General features: G+C 48.3%; 2 protein-coding genes across 5 annotated transcripts; one reads left to right on the top strand and one right to left on the bottom strand.

Annotated features, from left to right (window-relative positions):
• Positions 1-1,072: 1,072 nt before the first annotated feature.
• NT5M (5',3'-nucleotidase, mitochondrial) lies at positions 1,073-8,550 on the bottom strand. The gene is made up of 5 exons (XM_062618977.1): positions 7,911-8,550; positions 4,868-4,968; positions 4,712-4,772; positions 4,207-4,321; positions 1,073-4,008 (listed from the first exon to the last, which is right to left on the bottom strand). The coding sequence occupies exons 1-5, from the start codon at positions 8,172-8,174 to the stop codon at positions 3,851-3,853; spliced, it is 699 nt and encodes a 232-aa protein (XP_062474961.1). The 5' UTR covers positions 8,175-8,550; the 3' UTR covers positions 1,073-3,850.
• Positions 8,551-10,054: 1,504 nt separating this feature from the next.
• Positions 10,055-21,680, top strand: COPS3 (COP9 signalosome subunit 3). 4 transcript variants are annotated; one of them, XM_062618973.1, is made up of 12 exons: positions 10,055-10,210; positions 12,589-12,718; positions 14,240-14,352; positions 14,458-14,507; positions 15,478-15,570; positions 16,231-16,410; positions 17,676-17,816; positions 18,882-19,055; positions 19,913-19,999; positions 20,318-20,431; positions 21,016-21,096; positions 21,341-21,680. In XM_062618973.1, the coding sequence occupies exons 1-12, from the start codon at positions 10,156-10,158 to the stop codon at positions 21,392-21,394; spliced, it is 1,272 nt and encodes a 423-aa protein (XP_062474957.1). In that variant the 5' UTR covers positions 10,055-10,155; the 3' UTR covers positions 21,395-21,680. The 4 variants fall into 4 exon arrangements, with proteins under 4 accessions (XP_062474957.1, XP_062474959.1, XP_062474958.1 ...); XM_062618974.1 differs by lacking the exon at positions 10,055-10,210 and adding an exon at positions 12,271-12,420; XM_062618975.1 differs by lacking the exon at positions 12,589-12,718 and having other exon boundaries at positions 10,092-10,210.
• Positions 21,681-25,559: the final 3,879 nt, after the last annotated feature.

The following is a 25,559-nucleotide window of genomic DNA, read 5'->3' as shown; positions in this document are numbered from 1 at the left end:
AGCTCCATTTGCCCCCCCCCCCGGTTTCAGTGCCCAGCGGGAGGGATGCTGAGGGCATTGGGAACCTGGACTGGGATAACGCGGAGCGCTGAGGGCTGGAGAAAGGTGGCTTTTTACAGGTAGAGGAGCCAAATCCTGCTCTGCGGTCCCTTTGGAGGCAGCGCGCTCCTACACGCGATCGCACAGTCCCCTCTAGTGGATGTTTCACCAGCATCACACGGTTCTCCTGCTCTCCATGCATGGGCAGCCCTGGGCTCCAGACCCTGATCCCAAGCAGTGATCCCAGGGCATCATCCTGCTCCTGTCCTGTAGCTGGGCATGGCGGAAGCAAAGCTGGATCCGGTCACCACCATGGGCTGAGCCGTCTCTGCTGCTGCTCCATCTCCAGCTGTGTGTGGGGGTGACTCTACCTCCTGCTGTCCCTGTCCCAGCTCCATCCCACACCAGTCGCTACCCCTGCATCAGGGCTGGACCCTGCAGCTCTTACTCTCCCCCTTATCCAGGCTTTAAACTGGCTTGGAGCTATTTGGGCATCAACCAACATGATAAAGAGCTAACGAATACCCACATGGCGACAGCTTCTGAGGGATCCAGGCACGAGCATCATTGCTCCCACCCTGCCGGGTCCTGCAGGCTTGGACCGAGGTGAAATGGGCGGCTCTTGGGGTGAATTCCCGAAGGATTGGTTGCTCACACCCCCAGCCCACTCCTGGGATGCGAAGGATCCCACCACCACCAGCCTGCAGTGGTCCTCTGTGTAGAGGGCCAGGGCCAGGTCACCACCACCTCCTTCCCACTCCTCTCCATCTCCGCCTGCCTTGGAAACTGTGCTGGCCACCTGGAAGGTATGCGATACCCTGAGGCTTTGCAAGGGAGAATAAGAAGGCAGTGGGTGCAGCTGCAGACCCCCAGGTTAGCGTGCATCAGTGGGTTGTGATGCTCCATCGGAGGGATGCGATCCCTCCACCTCGTTCCATCTTACACTGGAAACATGGCCCTGGTCCCAGTGCCATCACCTGGCAGCCCTGGGGGGAGAGCCAGCCCCTTTTATAGCTTCTGGCACAACACAAGACACACTTTACAGCTTTATTTGTTATAAAACATCTTTAGGAAGCTGAGCGCTACCTAAACCCACCCCTTGGGCTTGGTTCTGCCAACAGGGACTCTGTCTAACGGCGTAACAGCACAGCAGGGCTGGTTCCAGGCTTTTTGGACCCCCATCCCCATGCAGAAGGCAGAGAAACTGCAAACCCCAAACTGCATTTCTAGGGAGCTGGATGCTGATGACCCCCAGTGTTTATTGCAGTGCTCCTCATCCTCCTCAGCTTTATAGATGTGCCTTTAAAACCAAAAGCTCTGTGCATCTTGGCTGGCCACAGAAGGGCTTGGATGGTGAAAGGGCTGATCCGTTGGGCAATGGGAAGCCACCTCCTGGTCCTGAATTTGGCAGCAGTGAACAGACCAGCTTCCTGCTTGGGATTTCTGTGCATCCAGTCGGAGCATCAGGGATGAGAAACCCCAGCCCTGCTTCCGAGTGTATTTAGTGTGAATGCGTGTGGTCTCTCCAGCATCACATGTGCTACCAAGGGGAAGACAATGGCTGGCCCTAGAGACCCACATCCCTTGGGTCTGCCCCAGCCATGGGGGAAGATGGTTGCTTTGGGGCATCACATTGCAAACACCCCCCGAACCAGACCCATCACCGGGAAAAGCACGCAGTGGTTTAAACAGGAAAGAAAGAACATCCTTATGGTACATAACCCACCACCGTGGGCCAACTGTGCTGTCTTCACCCTCCTGCCCCATCCCAAGATATGGGGCAGCAGAAAGTCCCAGGATGATGCAGGCTGCATCCCTGGCCCTGCAGCAGCCAGGGAAGGCACAGGTTCAACAGCCCCAACTCCAGTAGCCCCTCAGGATGCGATGGGCTGGCTGCTGCTGCTGAAGCAAGTATTTGTTGGCTATGTAGCTTTAAGCTTACATAGGTTTGAGCTGATGGGGGCTATAGGAGAGAGGAGAGGCAAGCTGAAGGGATGAGCAAGCAGCACGGGGTGGCAAAGCCCAGCCAAGCCCTGGCTACCACCCCTGCCCATGGGGCTGTGTCCCAGTGGGGCATTCCACTCCTGCAGCCAGCAAGTCCTTGGACCAAGGAGAGCAGGAGCACACGGTGGGATCCCACGTGGCCATGGGATCCTGGGCTCTGCAGTGATGTACATGAGCCATGATGCAGCCAGTGCGTCCCCGGGGCACTGCATGGGGCACCGGTTCCCACTTGGGAAAGCCAGGCTGTCCCCTGCCCTATAGCAGTGCCATGGGCAGGGATGGAACACTTGGCTCTCCTCAGTAACTGGGATGTCTCTTCTGGGACCAGGCGGCTGCTTTCTGGTGGCGCTGGTGCGAGCTCAGTCACTGCAGTTTGAAGCTGGATTGGTGCAGAGTCAGGGAGGCAGGAAAGAGCCAGGCAGGGGAGGAAGAAGCTGTGGGCACTGCTATGCAAAAAGCATCCTTCTTGGAGCTGCTCCTTCATCCAAACGGTCCCTTTGTGGTACCCAGCTGCAGCTCCCCTGGCTGTGTGCCTGGCACACACACTGTACATGCTGCAGCCTCATAGGCATCTCTAATGGGCTCCCCAGCCTTTAGCAGCAGTGTCCCCCAACTTCTACCCTTATGGTAGGTAAAGACTGGTAAGAGCATCCATGGCTGTGGCCATGACAGTCCTCCACCAATGCAACCCTCAACCTGCCCTTTGGACACTTGTGGTGCCTCTGCTTTATCCACTTCCCAGTGATGCTGTAGCTTCTCCACCAGCCCTGTTTCATCCAGCAGCATCTTCCCAGTGGCCCTGCACTGAAGGCTTTAGGATGCTCAGTGGCATTAACATCCCACTTGCTGACCATGCCGGGGTGCAGCACCCAGGACTTTCTGCATGGAAGCAGTGCGCTTGGTGCATGCACACCCAGAGCTTTCCTGGTGTCAACACTGGCAGGAGGAGGAAGATGGGGTGGTGATGTGAGCATGCAGCCGGCATGTGCAGACCTTCCTGGCCTTGAAATCCATGGAGCTACCATTGGATCAATGCCTGTTAGGGTGAGCCATGAGCTGCCCAGCTCCCAGGAAGGGCTGGTGCTGGCACTGCTGCTGCCTGCTCGTTGTCCCAGAGATTCCCTGGATGAGCAGCCCACGAGCAATGAGCAGCTGGGAGAAGAGTCCTTCTCTTCATCCCAAATCAGCTCTAAAGCTGTGGCACTCCTCAGGGATGAGGGCAAGCAGGGATCCCTCCCATCAACTGGAAGATGCCTCTGGATTCTCTTTCCATGGCCAGATCCACGGAGGAGTGGTGTTGTCCCCATATCACACTGCAGGGTCTCTTCCTGCAGGGAAGCACAAAGCTGTCCTGTTGCTTCAACTGAGCTGGTGCAGGGAGCCTGGGCAGCATCTGCCTGCTCCCCCTGCCCTTCCAGCCACCTGCATCCCAAAATCCAAGTATGAAGCCCTCCGAGGACAGAACAAACCACCCGTGTGATCCCTGACTGTAACGCAGAGAGGAGGATGGAGAGCCGGTCTGTGCCACACAGACACGCTGAGGGTGACCTTGTCCATCAGAAACACCAGGATGGCCTCGCAGAGGGTGCAGATGCAGCACATGGACCCCAAGAACCAGTGGGATACGCTCCCATTGGGTCCAAGGTGCAATCCTGCTGCTGCAGCACAGCTGGGCTTGGGGGCTGCTATGCGGGTCCGGGTGGCCATGGTGCTTCAGCTCGCCCTCCTCTTCCTCTCCGCAGCAGGGACGGTGTCTGTGTGTCCATGGTTTCACCCTTTAGCAGGAGTGGCTGCGGGATGCTGGTGTTTAGGTGGCCTGGCCGGGTGGCAGGCGTTTGCTATCCAGAATGGCTTTCCAGTCATCGGTCCAGGACTGCAGCCTGCGGCTGGGGGGCTTCAGCTGCAGGTGCTTGTTGTGGCAGGCTGTGAAGAGCACGTGCTCCCAGCTCGGGTTCAGCTCGGCCCCTGCAAAGCAAGGAGAGAGGTTGGCTCTCCTCACAACTCCTCTGTGAGACACAAAGGGTGACCTTACTCCGACACAAGGAGCCTGCGGACACCAGAGCCTGATCAAGCAGGGAGGGACCAGCACCCATCACACCCCCGGATGCTCTCCGCCCCTTGGGGCTGCCTCTGGTCACTCCTAGCACCCTGTACCTCCCTTACCTGTTATATCAGGTCTGTCGTCTATCAGCAGGTCAGCAGAAACCACTGTCTTGTCTCGTGTCAAAACGATCTGCTCCAGAAACTCGGGGCCGAAGTGCTTCTCCACCCAGGCATACTGGAAGGGGAGAGAACAGGGAGCTCAAGGAAGGCTGATGGACAGGGCTGCTGGGTGGAGCAGCAATCGAGCATAGCGCAAGCCCTGTGCCCCACACAGGGAGGACATCTCTCTCATCACGAGTGGGAAGGATTCGGATGCTGCTGGAGCGCAAGTTCTTTTAAAGCCAAGCAGCTTTTGATGCTGTGATGAGCTACGGAGACCAAGCACCTCCGTGCATGCAAATGGTGGAGGTTGGCCAAGAGTGGGGCTTTTTGAAGATGCTTAAGAACAAATGGGGTGGAGCAGGGAAATATTGCTGTTGGTTTACAGCTGGAAGCATGCAGGGGTCAGCTGGCTTTCACTGGGCAGCACTGTATGGAAGAGGGGTCGGGATTCGGACCTGCTCACCTTCTCATATGGGCAGTAGCGATACTTCTTGATGGGGCTCGTGCAGATGAACACATCAGTGCTGCCAGGAGGAGGAAAACAGGGGCAGAGTGTTATTGGTAGCCACTGCTTCACCCCCCCATCCATCCCAAACACCACAGGCAGGTTCCTACTCACTCGGCCAAGTTTGCCATTTGCTTCACAGCTTCCACAGCCCCGGGGAGTGGGTCCAGCTCGATGAAGAAGTTCTTGGACTCCCAGATGCTGATGGCTTTCTCCTATGTAGGAAAAGAGAGCAGTTACTGCACAGGGCTTCTCGCTTACTCTTGCACATGCATCTTCCTCACCCTTCGCTAGGACAGAGGATGGTGACAGTGGGAAAGGTGGGAGCGCTGGCTCCGGTCCCCTCCTGCTAACCCGCCTTGCCTCTGTGGGCGCCTCTGTTCCCCACCAGCCAGCCTGCACCCACTCCACACCATTTAGACTGGACATCCTCTGGAGCAGCTTGGTTTTGCCTCTGCAGCCCCAAACACAGAGGGAGCAGCATGTTCCTTCTTATCAGAACACAAGAGATTGTCCAGAACCAAATCGAACCCTGGATGTGCATCCAGAGGGGCGCTTCCATGTGGATCCGGCTGATGGTAGCCCTGGTAGCCCTGCTGTAATGTGGTGCTGTTCAGCCACAGATGCTGCCTGGCCTATTTGTTTCAATCAGATCACTTAAAATAGCAGCTGGGCTGCTCTCATAAGAGAACACATATTATAGGGTGAACTGCATGTCAGGAGGAATGCAGATGCTCATCCTCAGGGATGTCTGGGCAAGGTCTGTCAGGCAAATAGAGCACCTCCAGGCAAGGGTTTGAGACACTTCACAACCAGGTCAGCAGCCAGGCTGCACATGGCACAGAGCAGAAACTACAGGGAGCAAAACTTTGGGACCAGGGGCTGCATGTGATGGGATCCAGCTCTACGGAACAGCATCCATCCCCTGCACTCCCTCAAGCACAGACACTGGGTCCTCAAGGAGGAGAGAGCCTGGTTGTGCTGCAGTATGGCTGTGGGGAGCAGAAGCAGCCCTGTCCTGGTGTTGCAATGCAGCCAAGTAGCTGTAAATGCAGCTCGGAGAAGGTTTGAAGGGAGCTGTGCCCTGAAGGACTGATCTTCATTTTAAGCAGCTCTGCTTCTGTATTTGAGGTAGGAAAACAGGGACAAAAGGAAGTTTAAGCCTATCCCAGCCTTCTTGTATTGCAAAGGGATGGAGGAGCCAGCAGAGCATCAGAGTAGGAGCAGCCTCAGTGATGCTCGCTCTTAATGCTCATAGGAACAAACAGGCTGGTTGGACACGTCGGCAGCTCCCTCCTGCCTGCTAAGTGGGAACCTAGTGGGTAACCACCACGTTATGCCTTTAATGCATTACTTGGGGAAGAAACTTAAAAGAAGAGGCTACCCACATCAACTCTTGCTCTCTTCCCCTTTGCCTGAGCAGCAGCAAACCTCAGTGGTTCAGAGGAGGGAAGAAAAGCTTCTTCATTCATGTTAAATATGTATGAGAGACATACATATATATGTACGTATGCACTCCGATTCGGTGCAAGGGAGCCAGGCAAACACCCCCTGCTCTGCTTTAGGCCGGTGAGCAATGCTGCTTTACTTCACCATACTGACTGCAGCTGCACAAGAGACGTCTGGGAAGAGAGGCCCGATGCAGCAGAGCACTTCAAACTGCCCTGAAGTGTTTTCCTACGGCAAGGACTTCCGCAGCTCTTTGGCTTCCACTCACTCATGTCAAAAAGCATTTTGCAATCAAGTTTGATGGGGGAAGAGCTAAGGAGAGACCTGCTTGGCTCCCAGCGCCCGAATAATTCCCTGTGGCACCACAGGCAGCAGCAGATGGAAAAATCCCCAGGTTGGGAATCCTACCACATGCCAGGCAGGGCAGACCCTCAATTTCCTATGTCTCCCCATGAGCCATTTTCCTACCCATCCAAGGCTCCCCCATCCTTTCAGGTCTGTATGCTCAATGTATTGCTGAGCTGTTCTCCTTCTCAGAGCTGGGACCTCCAGCTCATTGGTCTCTTTAGCTTCTATTTTCCAGTCTCCTACAGGAGGTCAATGGTGCTGTCTGATGTCTGCAATGGTCCGTGGCCCTGCAGCCACAGAGCAGCTCCTACTCTCTTTATCCCTGGTCTGAAATCATGGATGAAATCAGAGCTGCCCTGATGTCAGTCTGGGGAGGTTTTGCTACTTGTTCAGTGCAAGGTTTTAATGGCTTTACATGATCACAGCAGACACAAAAAGAGCTCACTTCATTTAACACATCCAAAGTAGTTAAGATCAAGCAGAAACAAAAGGGTTATCACGCTCCTGTCATACTTTTAGCATCTGCTTTCCCGCATGAATGATGTCCTCCATTCCCCTCTCATCAGCTAGAGAGGACACGTTATTCCTTCAGCTCATCAAACTGTTCAGGTCTTTGCCAGTGGCAGAGCCTTGGACCTTATTCACCCTCCTCCTTTCCTTGCAGCCATCACACCTCTAATGATGAGTAGTTTTATTTGCCCCAACACCATTCAACTACAACTGCAATCTGCAGGTGAGACCAGAGACATCCCATTGAGATGGGAAACTGGTAGAGGCAGAAACCACCTTTGTGCAGCACTCAGCCCTTTGCTGAATGATAAAGGACAGCATAACAAGAGCTTCTGCTTTTAGGCTTTAATGATTAAAGGCAGCGCAATAATTCTGAAGCTTGGGATTGATTTAATATAAAGGAAGCCCTCACATGAAGCATCAATTGCATGGTTTGCTCTCAACTTCTCTGTGTCCCACTCCTCACATGGCTCTTGAGGAACTAAATAATCCACCCAGGAACATTATCAATCCATGCAGCTTGGCCATGTCAGAGCTAGAAAACCCCAGCTATGCAATTAAACCAGCTCTCCTCTCTCCTTGCATCCATCTCCATCCATCCATGCATGCAGGGAAACAGATGTGCATGGAAAACACCGGATTTCCAGGAGCAAAGCGCCTCAGGAAGCCCTCCTGCATGCAGCCCTGCGTTTCAATGGGAGCTCCATCCAGCACCAACAGCGCTGCACCTCGGACATGGAGGAGTTAATGGGTGGTGGTGGGGGGGTCCCATAGGGGCCAGAGCTCCAACCACACAGCACAGAGCAAACCAAGAGCCACGCGCAGAGCCGGGGATGATGCATAGACTCACACTCAGCTCAGGTCCCAGGCGCCCGTATTGCTCCGACACCCAGAAGCCCCTCCGGTCCTCCAGGGCAATGTAGGGCTTGTCGGGATACCTGGCTCTGAACTTCTTGAGGAAGCCTCCTTCGAAGTCAGCCAGCACCCCATCCATGTCCACCAGCACCCGCAGCGCCCTGCGGGACCCCGCTAAGGGGCCGGGACCCCTGCCCAGCCCTGCGAAGGGACCGCAGCGCCGAGGCCGGAGGTGCAAGAAGCTGCTCAGCAAGATCATGATGGAAAGGGGGCTTAAGCAGGGGATTAGGGGGGGTCTGCGGGCAAGGGGAGGTGGGGGGGGGGGCTTTATTTCAAGCACGGCCCCTTGCAGCAGAAGGGAGGAGCGGGAGGGTGCAAGGGGGATGCAACAGGGAGCAGAGGGGCTGCAAGGGGGGGATGCAAAGACCGGCGCTCGCCTCCTCCCCGCCCCATCCCTCCCTTTTGCAGCGCAGCAAAGCGGCAGCGGGACCCCGGTGCTCGGCGGTGCGTTCACCCCGACCCGGCAGTGCAAAGCCCAGTTCCTCTTCCCGGTGCCCGACCGAGCTCGGAGCGGCGGCACCGCCTTCAAGCGGCACAAACGCGGTGCGACGGCGCCGATCCCATCCGCCCGCCCCTTCCCCGCAGCCCCCGCCTCAGTTTACCCGAGTCCCAGCTTGGGGGGTACCCACAATGACCCCTCCGAGCCCCGTCCCTGCGAGCGGGTGCTGGGGTGCACATAACGCAAGGATTTTTGCAGCTGATTTGACCTAAAACACACCGATTTCAACCAATTCGTGCTCTGCCCAGGTTCTAGCTCGGTGTGACACAGATCCGTCCCCACGGGTGACAATAGGAACCTTTAAAAGACAAAACTAGCCCCAAAAGGAGCGCTGGGGGCACATCACACTCTGGGCATTCTGGTACAGGACCATGGATGGCTGCAGTCACAAAACACTGCAGGGATTTGAGCTGCTAAAGGAGGGGGAAGCCTCTGAGTGTGACTAACGGGATTAGGCAGCCGCTGAGCTGGGGAAGATCTCGACCGGTGGCAATAATACAGCTTTAGCAGCTCCAAAGTATTCCATCTTTTAATTCCAGAGTGTGTTCCAATAGAAGGCATCGTCCTTGCTTCACAGAAAGGGCAGATGAGAGATCAGGTGGTTTGGGAAAGGTCATGGCGTGAAGGAGAACTGGCAGCCGGGCTGTACGCAGTGGTGAATGTTGACAGGGAAGGAAAACGTGAAGTTTTAAGGCTGAGTTCTGCTTTCCCTTGTGCCAGAGGCATTTGTGTATGGTGAGGAACAGGATTTCAACACAGCTTGATGTGTCTGAGGAAGCAGTGAGAGAACACGCACACATCCCACAGTGAGACCTTCTTCCTTGTGGTACGGTGAAGGGTACTTCCCTGCCCACCAGCTCCTGCAGCGATGGAGCACACACAGAGAATCCCAACCTGGTTTGGGTTGGAAGGGACCTTAAAGCTCATCCACTTCCAAGCAGGGACCCCTCCCACCAGAGCAGCTTGCTCCAAGCCCCTGTGTCCAACCTGGCCTTGAACACTGCCGGGATGGGGCAGCCACAGCTTCTCTGGGCACCCTGTGCCAGCGCCTCAGCACCCTCACAGGGAAGAACTTCCTTTTATCCAACCTCAATCTCCCTGTTTCAGTTCGAACCCATCCCCTCTCGTCCCGTCCCCGCAGTCCCTGATGCAGAGCCCCTCTCCAGCATCCCTACTCAGACAGTGGCAGGCTGAAGGAGGTCTCCATTCACTCCTCCAGGCTGAGCAGCCCCATTTCTCATCATAGGGATGGTATTATTATCCCATATTATCCCATATTGTCCCATAGGGGCGAACCGTCGCCACGCTCAGCCTCCGGTCACCCCGCCAAGGGGACAACGTGCCCGAGCCCCGCGCCGCGGAGGGGGTGACGCCGCCGTGACGTCATCACGCAGCCCCGCTGAGTCACGGCTTCCCGCTCCTCCCTCCCTCGCTCTTAACGCGGGCTTCGAACGGGGGGGGCGGAAGGGCGGTGGTTGCCATGGCAACCTCTTTTCCCGCGAGAGGTGGCGAAGCGGCGGAAATGACGCAGCGGCGGCGGGCGTGGCGCGGCTCCGCGCCGCGGCCGCTGATTGGCTGGCGGGTAGGTCGGCGGCGGCGGCGGCGGGGCCCGTAAGCGGTGCCTCCTTCCCCGTGCGCGCTCCCGCCACCCCCGCGCGCGGCCGCGCCGCCAGCCGCCAAGATGGCGTCGGCCCTGGAGCAGTTCGTCAACAGCGTCCGGCAGCTCTCGGCCCAAGGTGACCGCGGGGCGGGCGCACAGCGGGGCTTGGAGGCCGCGGGAGCCGAGGGGGGCGGGCCGCGGCCTTCCCCCGTGTCCTCCTCGTTCCGCTCCCTCACGGCTCTCCCTCAGCCTCCTGTCCTGTGGGGCCTTCACCGGGCTGTGGCCTCCGGGGGGTCCCGGTGGGGTTTGACAGGGTCCGGCTGGCAGCGGTGGCCATGAGGGAGAGGTCCCGGCGGAGTGCGGTGAAGCCGGCAGTGATTCCGAGCCTTCGGGCACCGCAGGGGCTTTAACGGGGGGTTCGGCAACCCGGCCTGTCACCTCGGTGCTGAGCGGTGGGCTTTAAAGTGCACTGCACGAGCGGTATTCCATGGGGATAAAGCGGGGCATGAACAGAACCGCATGGGAGGAAGGCTGAGACTCCACCTCAGAGGTACCATAATCCGAGCGCTTAGAAAAATGTTTTAATAACCATAGTTAGAATCCTTTCGGTTCTTTGCCAAACTCCTGCTTTCCCTGTGCGTGGACACAGCGGTTCCTGGTTCTTGAACTTCCCGTGTTGATGCTTCCTAGAGTGTGTGCTGAGGGGTTGCTCCGCGTGGGATGGTTGCTCCGTGGAACTGATCACGAGTTGATGCTTTCCTCTGTGTCCCCAGGCTTTATCTCTGCATAGAGCTCCAACTTGCTCTTACATTGCTTTAATTTGTTGCATATAGAGTGTTTTTACTGGAGGGTATCACATGCAAGAGAGAAATTATACCTAAAAAGTGTGGGTACAAAGGTGATTCTTTGCTTAACTGGAGAACTTTTTACTACAAGGCTTTCTGGATGCACAAGGGGTTCTGGTTGTCTAAGTGGAAGTTCTTCCATTAGGGATAAGCCAGATAGGGATAAGCTTTCTGGATGCAAAAGGGGTTCTGGTTGTCCAAGTGGAAGTTCTTCCATTAGGGATAAGCCAGATAGTCATTCCCTTGAAGAAGCAAATCCAGGGAGGCTGCTGGAGACTGGGAGAGCCGATGGGAGAAGTCTGTGTGCTCGCGGTAGTGGTGTTCGGTTCTGGTTCTCAGCATTGGGAAGTGCATGGGAAGTGACATAAATGGATTGGTTGGGCCTGGTGTGGGTAACGTCTGCGTACACCGCAAGTTGTTCAGTGATGCTGGTGGGTAGAGGGTTGCTCAGGAGGGGTTTTGGCTTTGGTTTATAGGGGAGTGCCAGGTGATAGCTGTCATATGGAAGGATTTCTTACTAGGGAGCTCACCAGAACTAAGGTTTTCAACCTGTTACCAAGCTACAGAGCATTTTACAAGCCCTATCTCTTTCCATGCTTATGGCAGGAATTTGAATTCCATATGGAGAGAGCGGTTTGGGGTGTGAGGGCTCTTGTCCCCTGTTTGGAACTTCTGATCCCTCTATTGCTTCAAATCCAACATTTCATTGCTAGGGTTTCCCTTTTTCAAAGGAAAAGGCCAAGAGAGTTGAGGATAATGCATCTCTATGAATGGAGGCACTATTCCTCTTTTTATGAAGATTTTTGTAGGGGTGAGAGGAAACTCTGCTTTTTCTCTCTAATCTACAAGGATTGAACGTTCAAACAATCCTCTGCTTCAGCAAAGGTTAGTTTAATTCAGGTAATGGTGGGGAAAGAGTTTGAAAGCAGTTTGTGACAATCGATCTGCTTTCTTTGTAAGGTTTCTGGGCTTACTGTACCTTCCTAATTCAGAGTAGTTGCCTTTCATGCTGTGTTCATGGCTCACAACAAATAGAACGCCACTGCAGTTTTAATTACACAAACCAGATTTAAGAACAGATCTTTAAAGCCTTTTCTTGTAGGTGCTTAGTTGTAATGTTAATGTCAGCTTCAAAGAAACATGTTTATGAGCAGAGCTGGAAAGTGGTAAATAGGGCACTGGAGAAGCAGCAAGGAACAAGCTGTGGTATTGGGATTTTCTAGAGAGTGGAGGAGACTGGTTTTGGTCTTGTTTTGTTCTGTTTTTTTCCCTTTACAACGCCCCAAAAGTACAAGTGAAGATAAATTTATCCACCAGGCAAAATGTTGCATGGCAGTACACTGGTTAGAGTTTGGTAGACTTGGCTTAGGTGGAGCTTGGTGGTGATACCAGACCGTGCAGCCCATCTCTGAGGTGAGTTGATGCTGCTTTTCCTGCTGGGTTTATGTTCTAAGGGCTTCCTTTGCAATCCCAAAGGCCAGAAGCTTCACTGCCACATATGGTGGGTACCTCGCTGTTGAAAGCTGATGCCCACTGAATGAAAGAAAAGTAAATTCTCTGGGTGATGCTGCTTTTTCCTCAGGTTATACAGGGCAGGAAGAGTGTCATGAAGTATGGGAATGTGTGAGTGTTCTCTAATTAGAGTCTGACAACATGTTTTGTGTTTCAGGGCAAATGACCCAGCTTTGTGAGCTGATCAATAAGAGTGGAGAGCTGTTGGCAAAAAACCTTTCCCATCTGGATACAGTCCTTGGTGCCCTGGATGTGCAGGAGCACTCATTAGGTGTTCTGGCTGTCTTGTAAGTGGTGCTTCCTTTCAGTTAAATAGCTTAGTATGTTGCCTGGAGTTTTAATACTGAGTTGTCTCCCAGCTGTTTTTCTTTTGCATGTTTTCAGTCTGTGTTTGTTAGAATGGTGCTTAGTGATGCACATTTAGGAATAAAAACACCAACTCAAAACTTACGTTTTCCAAAGGAAACCTCTGGAGGTTGTAAATGCCATTACTGTCAAGTGTTAATATTAGGGGTTGTTTTCCTTATGGCTGTATCTATAAGTGTTTTTCCATATGTGTGCAGCAAAAAGGTATAAAACTGACTTTTAAGACTGTAAGTGTGAAATAACACTTTTCTTTCCATGGGTTCTTCTGACAGTTCTTGGCTGTTTGCCTCTGGACAGCACTGAAGCTCTTGCTGTTGTCTGTAGTTTAAGATAATACTTGAGTTGGTGATGCTGAGATAAAGGTATTTGGCCTTGAAGCTCCAGCTATTGTTTCTAGCTGTACCTAACTATAAGTGGAGCATCTACAGGTTTCACTATTACTTAACAGTTCTCTTTTCAAAGGAAAGATCAGAATCCTGGTACTCATTCTGCCACCCTTTTGAAACAAAATTACTGGAATACATGGAGAAAATGCTGTTTAGTATTACAATCTAGCATCTCATAAAAATGCAGTATGGACTTTACAACAAGCAGGGCATCAGTACTGCGTTAGCAGAATTGTATCATGGGGTACATGGAAACAATCATTAAACAGGTAGAGGAAGGAGATAAGTGTGTAGAGGAAATAGAATCATAGATTGGTTTGGGTTGGAAGGGACCTTAAAGCTCATCCAGTTCCAACCCCTGCCACGGGCAGGGACACCTTCCAATAGAGCAGCTTGCTCCAAGCCCTGTCCGACCTGGCCTTGAACACTGCCAGGGATGGGGCAATAATATGTAAAGTGTATTATTTGAAGAGATGGTATCAACAGAGTGTACTGATAGCATGGAACAGAGGAGTTTTCCCATAGGTTTTTGTGGCATTTCTTGGATGCACAGGGATTCATTGCCCTGAGGTGGGCATAATCATGGCTCATCCTCCAGAAGCAGCAGTGTGCAAGCCTATAAGGTGCTAAGGAACCACCAGAGAGTGAAGAGAAAATGCTCCTAACAAGAGATACACATCTAATAATGTAATAGCTGAGATGACCTTGAGCACATCGAAGCAGGAGACAGCTGTAGGAGAGGCAAAAGTGGCCAGAGAGGTTATGTGGCTGAGTATTACAACTCATCATCATTAGCCAGTGTTTCAGTTCTGATTGTAACTATTGTAGCAGACAGAATGATCTTTGTTTGCCATAGTTTGTTCTAAATTGCAGTTTGCACTACACTGAGAATGGGGGTGTGCAGGGAAAGTGTATTTTCAAACCTTGTGCAGCTCGTCTGCCATCTGTCATAAACACTTTGGATTTGTTTGCAAGCATCTACGTGCATCTACAGAGACTCAGTAATGAAGCTCCAAATGTGAAGTGCTAACCCTTTTGTTTGTTTGCTTGGTTTAGGTTTGTGAAGTTTTCTATGCCCAGCATCCCTGACTTCGAAACGTTATTCTCGCAGGTGCAGCTTTTTATCAGCACTTGTAACGGAGAACACATCAGATATGCAACAGACACTTGTAAGTTAAGCTTATTTTCAGACTTTATATGGGGTTTTGATAGTTTTATTCTGATTTTTCACTGTGTTGTGTTTTTCTTTGTGTTTTTTTTTTTACTGTATTTAGTTGCTGGCCTGTGCCACCAGTTAACAAATGCCCTTGTGGAGAGAAAACAGGTGAGCAACTGTTATCTAGTACATATAAGCTACCTACATATCCAAGCTCTTAAAAGGGACATGCCTTGGGCAACATGGTCTAGTGTGAGGTCTCCCTGCCCTTGACAGGGGGTTGGAACAAGATGATCTTGAGGTCATTTCCATCCCTAACTGTTTTATGATTACAGTCTCTTACTTGCTTCATAAAGATTTGCCACGAACTTCACGTTATGTATTTTTGTGCAGCTCCTTATTTGTTAAGTTTACTCAGAAGAAATGAACCTGAACCATGATTTTCCAGCTTTATTTAAGGAAAACATAGGGAAGCTGCATTATTAGGGGGAGAGTCACCTAAAAGCGTGCTCTGTCACACAAAGTACGGAATCTGTGGTACCCAGAATGTTCTTCAGGCAACGTGTGCTTGAGTAGGAGAGAGCTGCAACAATTATTAGCACTGGTGAGTCAGTGATACTGGTTTCAGTGTTATTCTCACCAGTGTTATATAATGTTCTTAATGAAATGCCTCAAAATATAAAGGAAACTTGATTAAGAAGTAGTTGACCAATGTTTCTGTTGCTAAGATACTGATCTTTTTCAGGCTACTTCAGTGAAATCTAGCCTGAAGTAGAAGCAGAGATCAAGTCTGGTCTAAGTGGAGCAAATCAAGAGCCTTGCCTTTATGACTTGCTGGGAGTCATGTCATGGAGTCAAGAAAGGCTTTTGTATCAATACAAACTCCTATATTCCTGATGAGGTTGGCTTTATGGAGCAGAATTGATGGCTTCATTTAGCTTAGCAGGAGAAGTTGTATAGCCCAGGTTAATTTTATTGTCTGAGAGACTGCAGTATCCTACACAAAGGGAACCTCAAGTTAACTATTACTGAATGGAACCTGTCAATTAGTGTTATTTTTCATTTGTAAGTGTCAACATAAGATCCAATGTGCTGCCATCTATGAGAAATTGTCTGAAAGAGATGTAATTTCTGACAGCCCCTGCGAGGAATTAGCATTCTCAGACAAGCCATAGACAAGATGCAGATGAACACAAACCAGCTGACCTCAATACACGCAGATCTCTGCCAGGTAAGGGGAGCTGTAAGGGCTTTTGGTGAGAGTAAAGCATATTTTATAGGTAGAACCCTTTGAGGAGATGCATGTTCATGTATTGTAGTATTAAATTGCCTTTTAACTGGTCTCCAGTCATAAATAATGATACACTGAAATAAAATGCCCTTCTGTGCATTTTAAATGTGCAGTGCATGTCCCCAGATCTTTTGGTTTTGTTGATGACTCTCAGAAGTCCTTTGCCATCTCTTCTCTCTGGGCTGAAAGTCACACACAGGCAGCGTAAGTGTAATACCCAGATACTGTTTGCTCAGATTTGACAAAAAGCCAGTTTGTTTCAGTGTCTTTGGCCTGAATTTGCTCTTCTGTCTCATTTCTTGGCTCCTGGGTTGGACAGGAATGTTTAGTGCAATATTTAGTGCAGGCAGTCTGTAAGGCCTGGAATTTCAGACAGCTTTGTCTCAGTCTAATTTCTTTAGCATTCAGATAATTTATAACAGCTCACAATCTGTGTTAAAGAATAATCTGTGTTACAGCCCTACCACATACCCTGTTTTGTCACTCTTGGAGGAGTGAGATTTATTGGCTAGCACCAGATGAATTCAGTTTCAGCTTCTTCCTCCTGGAAATTTGAATGGAAATGGCTAATTTATGGCAACCTGATTTATTTTCTTGTAGCTCTGTTTGTTAGCAAAATGCTTTAAACCTGCCCTCCCGTATCTAGATGTGGACATGATGGATATTTGTAAAGAGAATGGGGCATATGATGCGAAGCACTTTTTATGTTACTACTACTATGGTGGGATGATATACACTGGGCTAAAGAACTTTGAAAGAGCACTCTACTTTTATGAACAGGTAACTTGAAATCAAATGGTAAGTCTCAAGTGTGATCACTTGAAAGGCAGTAGTAGCGTACTGTAGCACTACTACAGTAGCATGTATAGTAGTGCTGAGCTAACATATCATCTTTGAATTGCCACCAAGGAGAGCAGGAAAAGCTGTGTACCTAACATAAGGCACAAGCAGCCACCAATGATTTTCAGTCTTAACCTTAAAGATATGATTCCACTAACAGATCTGTATTGCTGCTCATCATTCACATGGGGTTTGGTTGTGTGTGTGTGTGTGTGTGTGTGTTCATCATAGCAATGCATACAACCTGAGTTGGGTTCACGTTCACTACTAGCTCCTTTATGACAGGTACAGCCTGAATGGTGGTACTCAGCATGTAGTGAAGTACCAAGCAAGCTGTCCTTAGAGGTGTTTTCCTTTAAGAAGGTCTCTTCCAGCCAAGTAACTATTGCACCACAAAACTATGCATCTCAAAGGTTGATGTTAAATTTATCTCACTATAAATATTTTTCAGATGCTTGTTTATTGCTGCTGGCATAGCAACGGCTCCCAGGCTGACATGCACGATTGTGTGTTCTTAAAGCAAAACTAATGCAGTGGGTTTGCCTAAGACCTTTGCTAATTTTATGAGGGGAGTGACACGTCAAGGTTATCACAATATTGATTTCATTTTCTCTGTGAAAGAAGTAAAAAATCTCCAAATTGGGAAAACTTAGTGTATGTATGAGAGAAAAATGCTGTCAAATACATAGCAGTTTCTGTATGCAAGTGTCAGCCCTTGAGTAGCTTAGCAGCATCATAGTAAACTGAAATCCCTTTTCCTGATTCTGCTGGCCTCTTTCTGCATAATTAAATGTGAGATCTGATGGTGTAATAGCTTTATACAACCTCTTTAGGGATCTGTGTGAATCCAGGTTCTAAAGTGTATAATCACTCCTGGTAACAAGTAGCTGCAGGTGATTTCTAGTACAACTTTCGATATAGACCAAGGAAAGACATTTAGATTTCTCTTAACAGGGTTATTTGAAGGTAGGCACCACTGTAACACGATGTGTTTTGAGCAGCTTGCATAGAATTTCATATATTGTGGATGATTAGTTTTGACAGAAGCTAGTTTAAAGCTTTAATGCTCAAAGGTGAATTTCATGTCACTGTATCCCTTCCACATGTACCTTGAAACTGAGATTTTTTTTTCTTAATGCAATAGCTACCAGCACCTATCAGTAAATATATTAAATTCCTATTCCATTTCTTTCTTTCTTGCTTAGGCAATAACTACTCCAGCCATGGCAGTCAGTCATATTATGTTGGAATCGTATAAAAAGTATATTCTAGTTTCTTTGATACTACTTGGCAAAGTTCAGCAGCTACCAAAATACACTTCCCAGATAGTTGGTAGATTCATTAAGGTAAGTCTTTGTGAATACAGTTAAATAACAGAGCAATAAAGCTGAGTTTACGTTTCCTACCCTCATTTGATGGTACTTTTTAACATTGCAGATCATGGAATAATGTGCCAGAGGGCAATCTCCTGCTGCCTTTCTAGTGTACAATAGCTAAAGAGGGTCTTGTACAAACAAACTTTGTTGTTCATATTGGGATACAGGTTTTTAAACATAAATTTGGAGGAATTTTTGGGTTGAATGGTACTTACCAGTATTCTCTTCACTGATACTGCACATCCCTTGATACTGTTTTATGTTAGAACTCAAACAAGACTCGACTTTCATTTGGCTTTCAGTGTCCAGTGTCCTTGTAAGAACATTCAGCCCGTAACTTCATCTAGTTGAAGTATGAAATGCTAAATGGATTATTCCAAAACCCCAGCTTTATAAAGAATAAAAGCTGCTGAAAAAGCTGCAAGTTTGCAGTCTGTAAGCATTGAGATTAGGAGGTGTAAGGTGGAAGAGAAAAACATTAGTGAGAGAGTTCTGATCCTCAATAAATAACACACTTCTAGTTCTTATTTAACACTGAGTTTATTGATATGTGACCAAAATTGTAGAGCTCCCAAAATCTTGCAACTCCAGGTATTAATAAGCAAACTCAGACAGTTGCTGCTTTAAAGTGAACGAGTCTTCACCCTCTGATTCTCTTGGCCCTGCTGTGATGCATTGTGGTCAAGGTGACAGTGTCTTATAATCAATGGGCAGTGACTATGCACCTTGAATTCAGCTCACTTCATACACTGTTCAGCTAATGGCCTTTTCCTTGCACTTCCAGAATTAGAACTGTCGTACAGAGATCCTTGAATGAAGTTTATTAAATCTTATATTGTAGTAATACAGATTTAGCATATGAGGATCTGCCGCTGCTCTAATGCCGTGTACTGGCATCATCTATTTGGTATGAGAAATGGGTGAACTACTTAAGATCTGCTTTGATGCCTGCGTGGCTTCTAATGTCGAAGTAGTGAATAGAGGCTGGTTGAACAGCATGTTCTTTATAAAGGATTCTCATTTTTCTAATTGCAGCCCCTTAGCAATGCTTACCATGAACTAGCACAAGTTTATTCAACCAATAAACCCTCGGAGCTTCGAAACCTGGTGAACAAACACAGTGAAACATTCACAAGGGATAACAATATGGGGCTGGTTAAGCAGTGCTTGTCATCTCTCTACAAAAAGAATATTCAGAGGCTAACCAAGGTAAGACAAAGGGGGTGGTTTTGCTGAGGAATTGTGATTAGTTTTTCTCGCAGAGTATCTCTGGAATGTATTCAATTCAGAGCAAAATGATATTGCAGTAATGTCATGGAGAAATGAGTAAAGCTGAGATTTGTGTCTGAAACAAATGAGGCTAAAATACTCTATATAGAAAACCACCTCAGGTGGCTACTTATGCTTTATTTAAAAGGTGGATAAATGTGTCTGTCTATCAAGGGGGTTTGCCCATGAGATTTTCATACATAATTCAGAGAAGTTGTGAGCGCAGCGACCCAGTGACCTTCATCTCTGTTCAGAAGAGAGAACTGAACTTTACAGGATGCTTGATTAGAGAAGAGGGAGTGAATAGGACAGATTTTGGAAGTATCTGAAGTAAGGGGAAAACCAGAAGCGGTGGAGCGACGTGCTCCTTCATCTGAGAGGTCAGATTAATCCTTAAAGATGATCGGGGAAGGCTCTTTTATGGCACGCGCAAATGATGTTTGCTGCAATATAACTAACCTCAGAAGGAATACAATACATGCATCTCTTGAAGGAGATTCAAGGGATGGACAGCCACCTTATTCAAGTAAAAAGGTGAGGGAAGAGGTTGGGCATGGTCAGGACTGTGCTTGGGGTAAAAAGGAATAGCAGAAATGGAGTAACGACTGTTAGTTTGGTCTGTGTATGTGAACAGTGTAAGAGATTCATGTCTTCAGAGGAAGAGCTGACTTCTCTCTCATGGGGCTTTTATAAGTAATAACTGTGTCCCACTTGTTTTTTCCCATTGGGCTTCACAAATTGGATTAGAAAAGTTCTTCACATCTAGCTTTAATGGTTTGATACTTTCTACATTTCAGACATTTTTAACGTTGTCATTACAAGACATGGCAAGTCGAGTGCAGTTGTCGGGGCCCCAAGAAGCAGAAAAATACGTCCTCCACATGGTGAGACTCGAGACTTGGCTGAACTATCCTCACTTAAAACTTGTTCCAGTGTATTTAAGTGTCTGGGTTGGTGGTGGGTGTTCTGAGTGCCTGAAGAATGGTTCCCTTTCAGGGTGAAGGAAATACTGTCAGTGTGCTGTGGTGTTTAGACTGTTCTCAAAAAGTCATAGCAGGATTCTCCACCACGCAGCATTTGTCTTTGGGAAGCTGTTAGGAAATAAGAAGCAAACAAGATGATTCTACAAGGAGCATGTGTGCTGTAGTTACTCAAAACTCTCTTCTTGGTGATGCCTTATGTTAAACCTTTTCTCATTTCAGATAGAAGATGGTGAAATCTTTGCAAGTATTAACCAGAAAGATGGTATGGTCTGTTTCCATGATAATCCTGAAAAATATAACAATCCAGCTATGCTCCATAACATTGACCAGGAGGTAAGTCTTTAAGATCTTAACTGCTTTTGGAATTGCTACCAGAGTACTTTAGCCTGTAATCAGAGCTGCTGGGAGAAGCCAGTGTAGGTGACTTACATGAAGAGATTGAGGGCTATGAATCATTATTAGCCTATTTCACAGTAGTGGTATTTAAAGGGGGTTTAGATTGATAGTCAGTTACTGTCAACACGTTCCCTATTGTATCCTCTGTACAGCTTGAGATGTTTCAGCAGATCGACTGCTTGATGTTGATGTGGAGTTACTTGAACTGAATGGATTGGAAAGATTGGGTTTAGAGTTTTAGCCTTCAAGGATCACTTCCACTGGCTGTCAGTAACCTGCCTGTAAGCTGAGGTGGTTGACCCTCATGGGGCTGTCTGTCAGTGGCCTTGGAAAGGATTGTTAGGAAGACGTGAATCAAAATAAGAGAATAAGAAATAATGTGACAGTTATGAGAGATGAGGGATAAGAACATTTTGACATGGAACTTTGGTGATGGCAAAGGTTATTGGTTCTACACAACACAGCCGTGAAGTATCTTGAGCAAGCTGGACCAAGTAATTAACTTGATATGTATTTTTAAGATGCTGAAATGTATAGAGCTTGATGAACGACTGAAAGCCATGGATCAAGAGATCACTGTGAACCCTCAGTTTGTGCAGAAGGTAAGTGATTTAATGTCTTGCAAGAGATTCAGTGTAGTATGTGTTGCACTGAATGTCAGTGTATATAGTGTTAATAATAACATATTAATACACGCATAGACATCATGCTTTAAACATGTGTTTAAGGAAGTGCATGTTATCTGATACGCACTTTATTTTCCTACCTGCTAACTTCAAAGACCTGTCTGTCTCAAAGGTAAACCTCAGACCTGTTTGTGAAACGAGCTCACTCTCTCCCTTGCAGAGTATGGGCTCTCAAGAGGATGACTCAGGGACCAAACCATCCAGTTATTCTTGAAATTAATGTTGCTCACCACTCCGCTTTCAAGTAAAAGCTTATGAAAGAATCACGCCTGGAACAGGGCATTGAGGAGTTCCACGAAGAGAGCAGAGAGAACTGAGCTTTGCTTTTCACCTGGACATTAAGAACATAAAAGAACACCCTCTCAGTACTGTATAATATCAGAAATATTCTCTGCAAAGAAAAAGGAAATCTCAAAAAGAAACGTAAAAGTCTGTTGTGGATTTATTTATCTTCAGATTAACATCATTAATGCATTAAATAATCTACCTTTTGTTTTAAAGGGTTTGAATGTTGCTGTGTTTCTGTAGCAGTCCTTTATTTCCCTTCTGCAAAAGAAAAGTGTTATTCAGGGAAGAATACAAACTAGTGTTGGTTCACATCCAAGATAATTCCTCGTTCTTTACTCTGTATTTAAAGTTGGCTCAAAGTGCAGATGTGTATGTATGGTGGGGGGAGAGGGCTGGAGTTTCACTCTCTACATGATGATTTGCCTATGCCCGGTGTAGCTGGCTGCTGTCTATTAAAGGATGAACGAAGACCTGTGTTCTTCCCAAAAGGATGAGCGTATTAATGAGTCCTTGTGAGGTGGATGTGCTGAAAACCCCACTATTGATGGTGTTAAGTTTCTGGTACAGAATGTCTCTTAATGTTTCCTCTTGGGTCTGACTTACTAGACCTAAACCAGAGGATATTTGGAAGAGCTCAGTGTTCTGGAGGATTCTAGATAGGATGTTGTTTATGCTGAAAGACATTTAAATCTTTGTTTCTATCCAATTGGCATGAAGGTATTCAACAAACTGGTAATCAGTTCAAGTGAAGGTGATGCTGTAGATCTTTGTTTCCAAAGAAAAGAATTCTCCATGGAACATAAACAGAATTATCCTTTAGAGCTCTTAAAAGTCAGGATTTTATTTGGAAATAACATGCTGGAATCCTACCTGGGTTTTAATTCACTGTTTTAAACATGAAAACTCGGTGGTTGGATGCTTCACCACTTAAATCAGTGGGCTCTTTTTCTGTAGTTCTCGTGTATCTGACGATTCTCGCTGTTCAAACACCTTTGACACACTTCATGTAGGTGCAAATCTACTATCAGGCATAAATAAATCTGTCATCGAGTCAGAACATGAGCAGCTCAGCACCCAGTGCTTCCTACTGAAACGCCTAAGAGCTGCTTGCTGCTGTTAACCTGCCAGCTTTGTTTCAGGTGCTGAAGCAGGAGCTGAGCTTTTGTGGCTGTTGCCATGTGAAGCTTGTAGATATTGAGGTCACCCATGGTTGAAAATAGCCTATTTGTGCTTCCAGTGTTGATACAGACCCACTGGGATTTGCACTTGGAATTGGTGTCAATTCCAGCATAGCCTCTGTGACAGCGGGTGCTTTCTAGTAGAAGGGATATGTGCCCAGGTGCTTGTCTGGGTGGTGAAAGATGTCTTTAAAAGTCTAAAATTGCAGTTTAGTATCAAACACAGCATAATCCCTAGTGTTAGCAGCTCACCACTGAGTACTGCCGCTTCCTATCATAGACACATCCATATTTAAAGGCAATTTTTCCACCTTAGGTTTTTGCATCGCTTGCCTTACTGGTCTTGCAGCTATAGATATTTATCATTTTTGAAGGTGTGTTTTGCCTGGTTAATCCTGCAGTGACTTCAGTGCTGAACATACTTATGCCTCTGGTACCATGGAAGTGTTAAATTAGTAATCACTAATGCTGCGGGCTGAAGCACAGAGCTGCATTGTCAAAGTGTTCACAACTGGGTGGCAGCCATCGAAAGGGCTGCAAATGACTATCCCCAAACTACTACCTATAAAAGGATGTGGATGGCTTATCTTTCACTGCCAAGGGCTCAGACTGTCACAGCCAGCAATGCCCATGTTGCAGTGGCTGGGCTTTTACACCACCAGTTGTTACTTGTGAGTGTGGACTTAAAATCTCAGAGCTGCAGGATGGCTTTGGAGCTATGGAATTAGAAGCAAGCTAATAGATGCAGTTGGCAAATAGCAGCTTATTTTCTCCTTTTTATTCTAGCCTAAAGTAACTAAAATAAATCCATGCTCACATCAAAAGGACGGTAGAAATAGCAATGTAATGGGTTAAATGATATATTACACTATATTTCTTAACCTGTTTTTTTAAGGTTCCTTTATGAGTTGTGCTGTTGAAGATTCAAAGTCAGGTCCCACCTGTAGAATCCATAGATAAAGCGTTCACCAAAAGTGCTTCAGGGAAGGGCTTTTAAGTAAGAGTGTGATAAACAGAGTCTGGCATCTGCATGGCTGGAGATGCTATTGAAATTAAGTCAGATTTCTAATGAAGGAGCTCATTCAAGTCTTGGAACTGCCTGCATGGGCTGTGGTCAGCTGAGGCGCTTTGAGAACGCTTGAGCTTTCTGGTTTTAATTTGTATTTATTGCAGGGAAGGGCTTTTGATCAAGTGCAAGAACACTGCGTGCTGGGCTCCTCTGAGCTGAGGCTCTCTGAGGTCCCGTCTCTGGCGCTTCCCATCGTGCATGGCCACAAGATGTGCTCATGAGATAACTGAGTGCATGCTTGGATCTCTGAGTCCTCTTTTCATGTAATCAGCAAAGAGAAAATGCAGGTGTGAAGGTAGCACTGGACGTGCAGCTACACTTCTTAGCCACAGGAGGGGTGTCTGATTCAGTTCCTATTAGGAGGTATTAAGATGTATTAAAGAAGACGTGTTAGAAGCTCTTTGTGTGCAGCCACCCCTCCTGGTTTTGTGCTGCAGAGGAGCCTTGGTTGGTGACCTCTGTTAACACACCCATGCTTCTGCCTAACTCCAGCTGCCTTCTCCAACCAGGCTGGACGGAGCCTTGGGTGCCATGGTTTAGTGTGAGGTGTCCCTGCCCGTGGCAGGGGGGTTGGAACTGGATGATCTCGAGGTCCTTTCCAACCCAAACCAGTCTGGGGTTCTATGATTCTGTTCTATAACTCTTCTCCCGAACAACAACCATGTGTTGTCACAGGCACTCTGTATAAGCTAGGAGTTGTTTTCCACCCGGGCTGAAGAGGTTAGTCCTGAGCACCTGTTTAAATGTACCATTGGCAAATAAAGCTAACAAACGAGTCATCCTTAGTTTGTCTTAAATGAGACAGAGGGTCTTTTATTGGGCTTTGCCTTAGGGGTCTGGGGGGGTCTTTTGTCCTTGTTGCTTCTCGGGATGTGTGATTTTGGCTGGCTGGCTGCTAGCGTGGCAGCATCCTCTCTCAGGGCTGGTTCAAACCCCTTGTCCAAGCTCTATGGAATTACCTTGAGTAGCAACGAGTTCTTCTCGTGCAGGCAGTGCGTTCTCCTTGGGAAGTGTTGCTACAAGTGTCCAGCATGGCCTCCAGGATCAGATGTTGGATCAAACACTTTGGTATCTTTGTGTGCCAAGAATCCTCCGAGTACCGTTTCCTCCAGAGGCAGAATTTAGCCCATACATGATGGATCCAGAGGCAAATGTTGCACTGGTATTGGCGATAGCTGCTCTTTCTTGGGATTTAAGTACATTTTACTCAGTGGAATGCTCTATCCTGGTACCTTGTGGAAGGCTTAACTGCTTCTGTTCAGAATTGGGTGTTTAAAAGACATCAATGTAAAGCAAATGGTGGGGGGCTCCAGTACTTCGTTATTCTGAAGCCTGAAAGGATTACTAGTTCCCATGGAATTTGGTTTATCTTTCCATCAGCTTTCTAGGGATAGCGATAAAACTTGATTCGGTGAAGAGGAACTGGGGTAGTTTAATGGAGAACTGGTATCGAAGAGACTCCAACAAGCACGTTTCCCTGTGTCTGCTCCCTTCTTCCACGTTTTACCCTGCTTTAACGCTAGAATGTTCATAATTTAATGAATTAATGCTCATCCCATGGTTCGGTTTATGGGAGCCTCCGGCCTCAGCCTCCCCTGACGCCCTCCATCACCTCAGCGCGGCCCTTACCCCGCACGGCGCCTGCGCGACCCCGCCCGTGAGCCGCCATGCGGCCCGCACCATGTGGTGCGGGGATGGGGGGAGCGGATCCCGCTCCGGGTGCAGTCCCTGCAGGGTCGCAGGAGGCGGCTTGTCACCTCTGGGCTCCTGAGGAGCGGGCACTGCTGTCAGCTCTCTGCGGTGAAACAGCGGGACACGGGATAACGAGGGAAGGAAGGAGAAGT

Source organism: Pezoporus occidentalis, unplaced genomic scaffold (assembly GCF_034315485.1).
Source record: "Pezoporus occidentalis ecotype Australia unplaced genomic scaffold, CSIRO_AGI_Poc_V1 ctg208, whole genome shotgun sequence".
Taxonomy (NCBI): domain Eukaryota; kingdom Metazoa; phylum Chordata; class Aves; order Psittaciformes; family Psittacidae; genus Pezoporus; species Pezoporus occidentalis.
The sequence above is the reverse complement of the archived record's forward strand: the minus strand, read 5'-3'. Positions and strand labels throughout refer to the sequence as shown.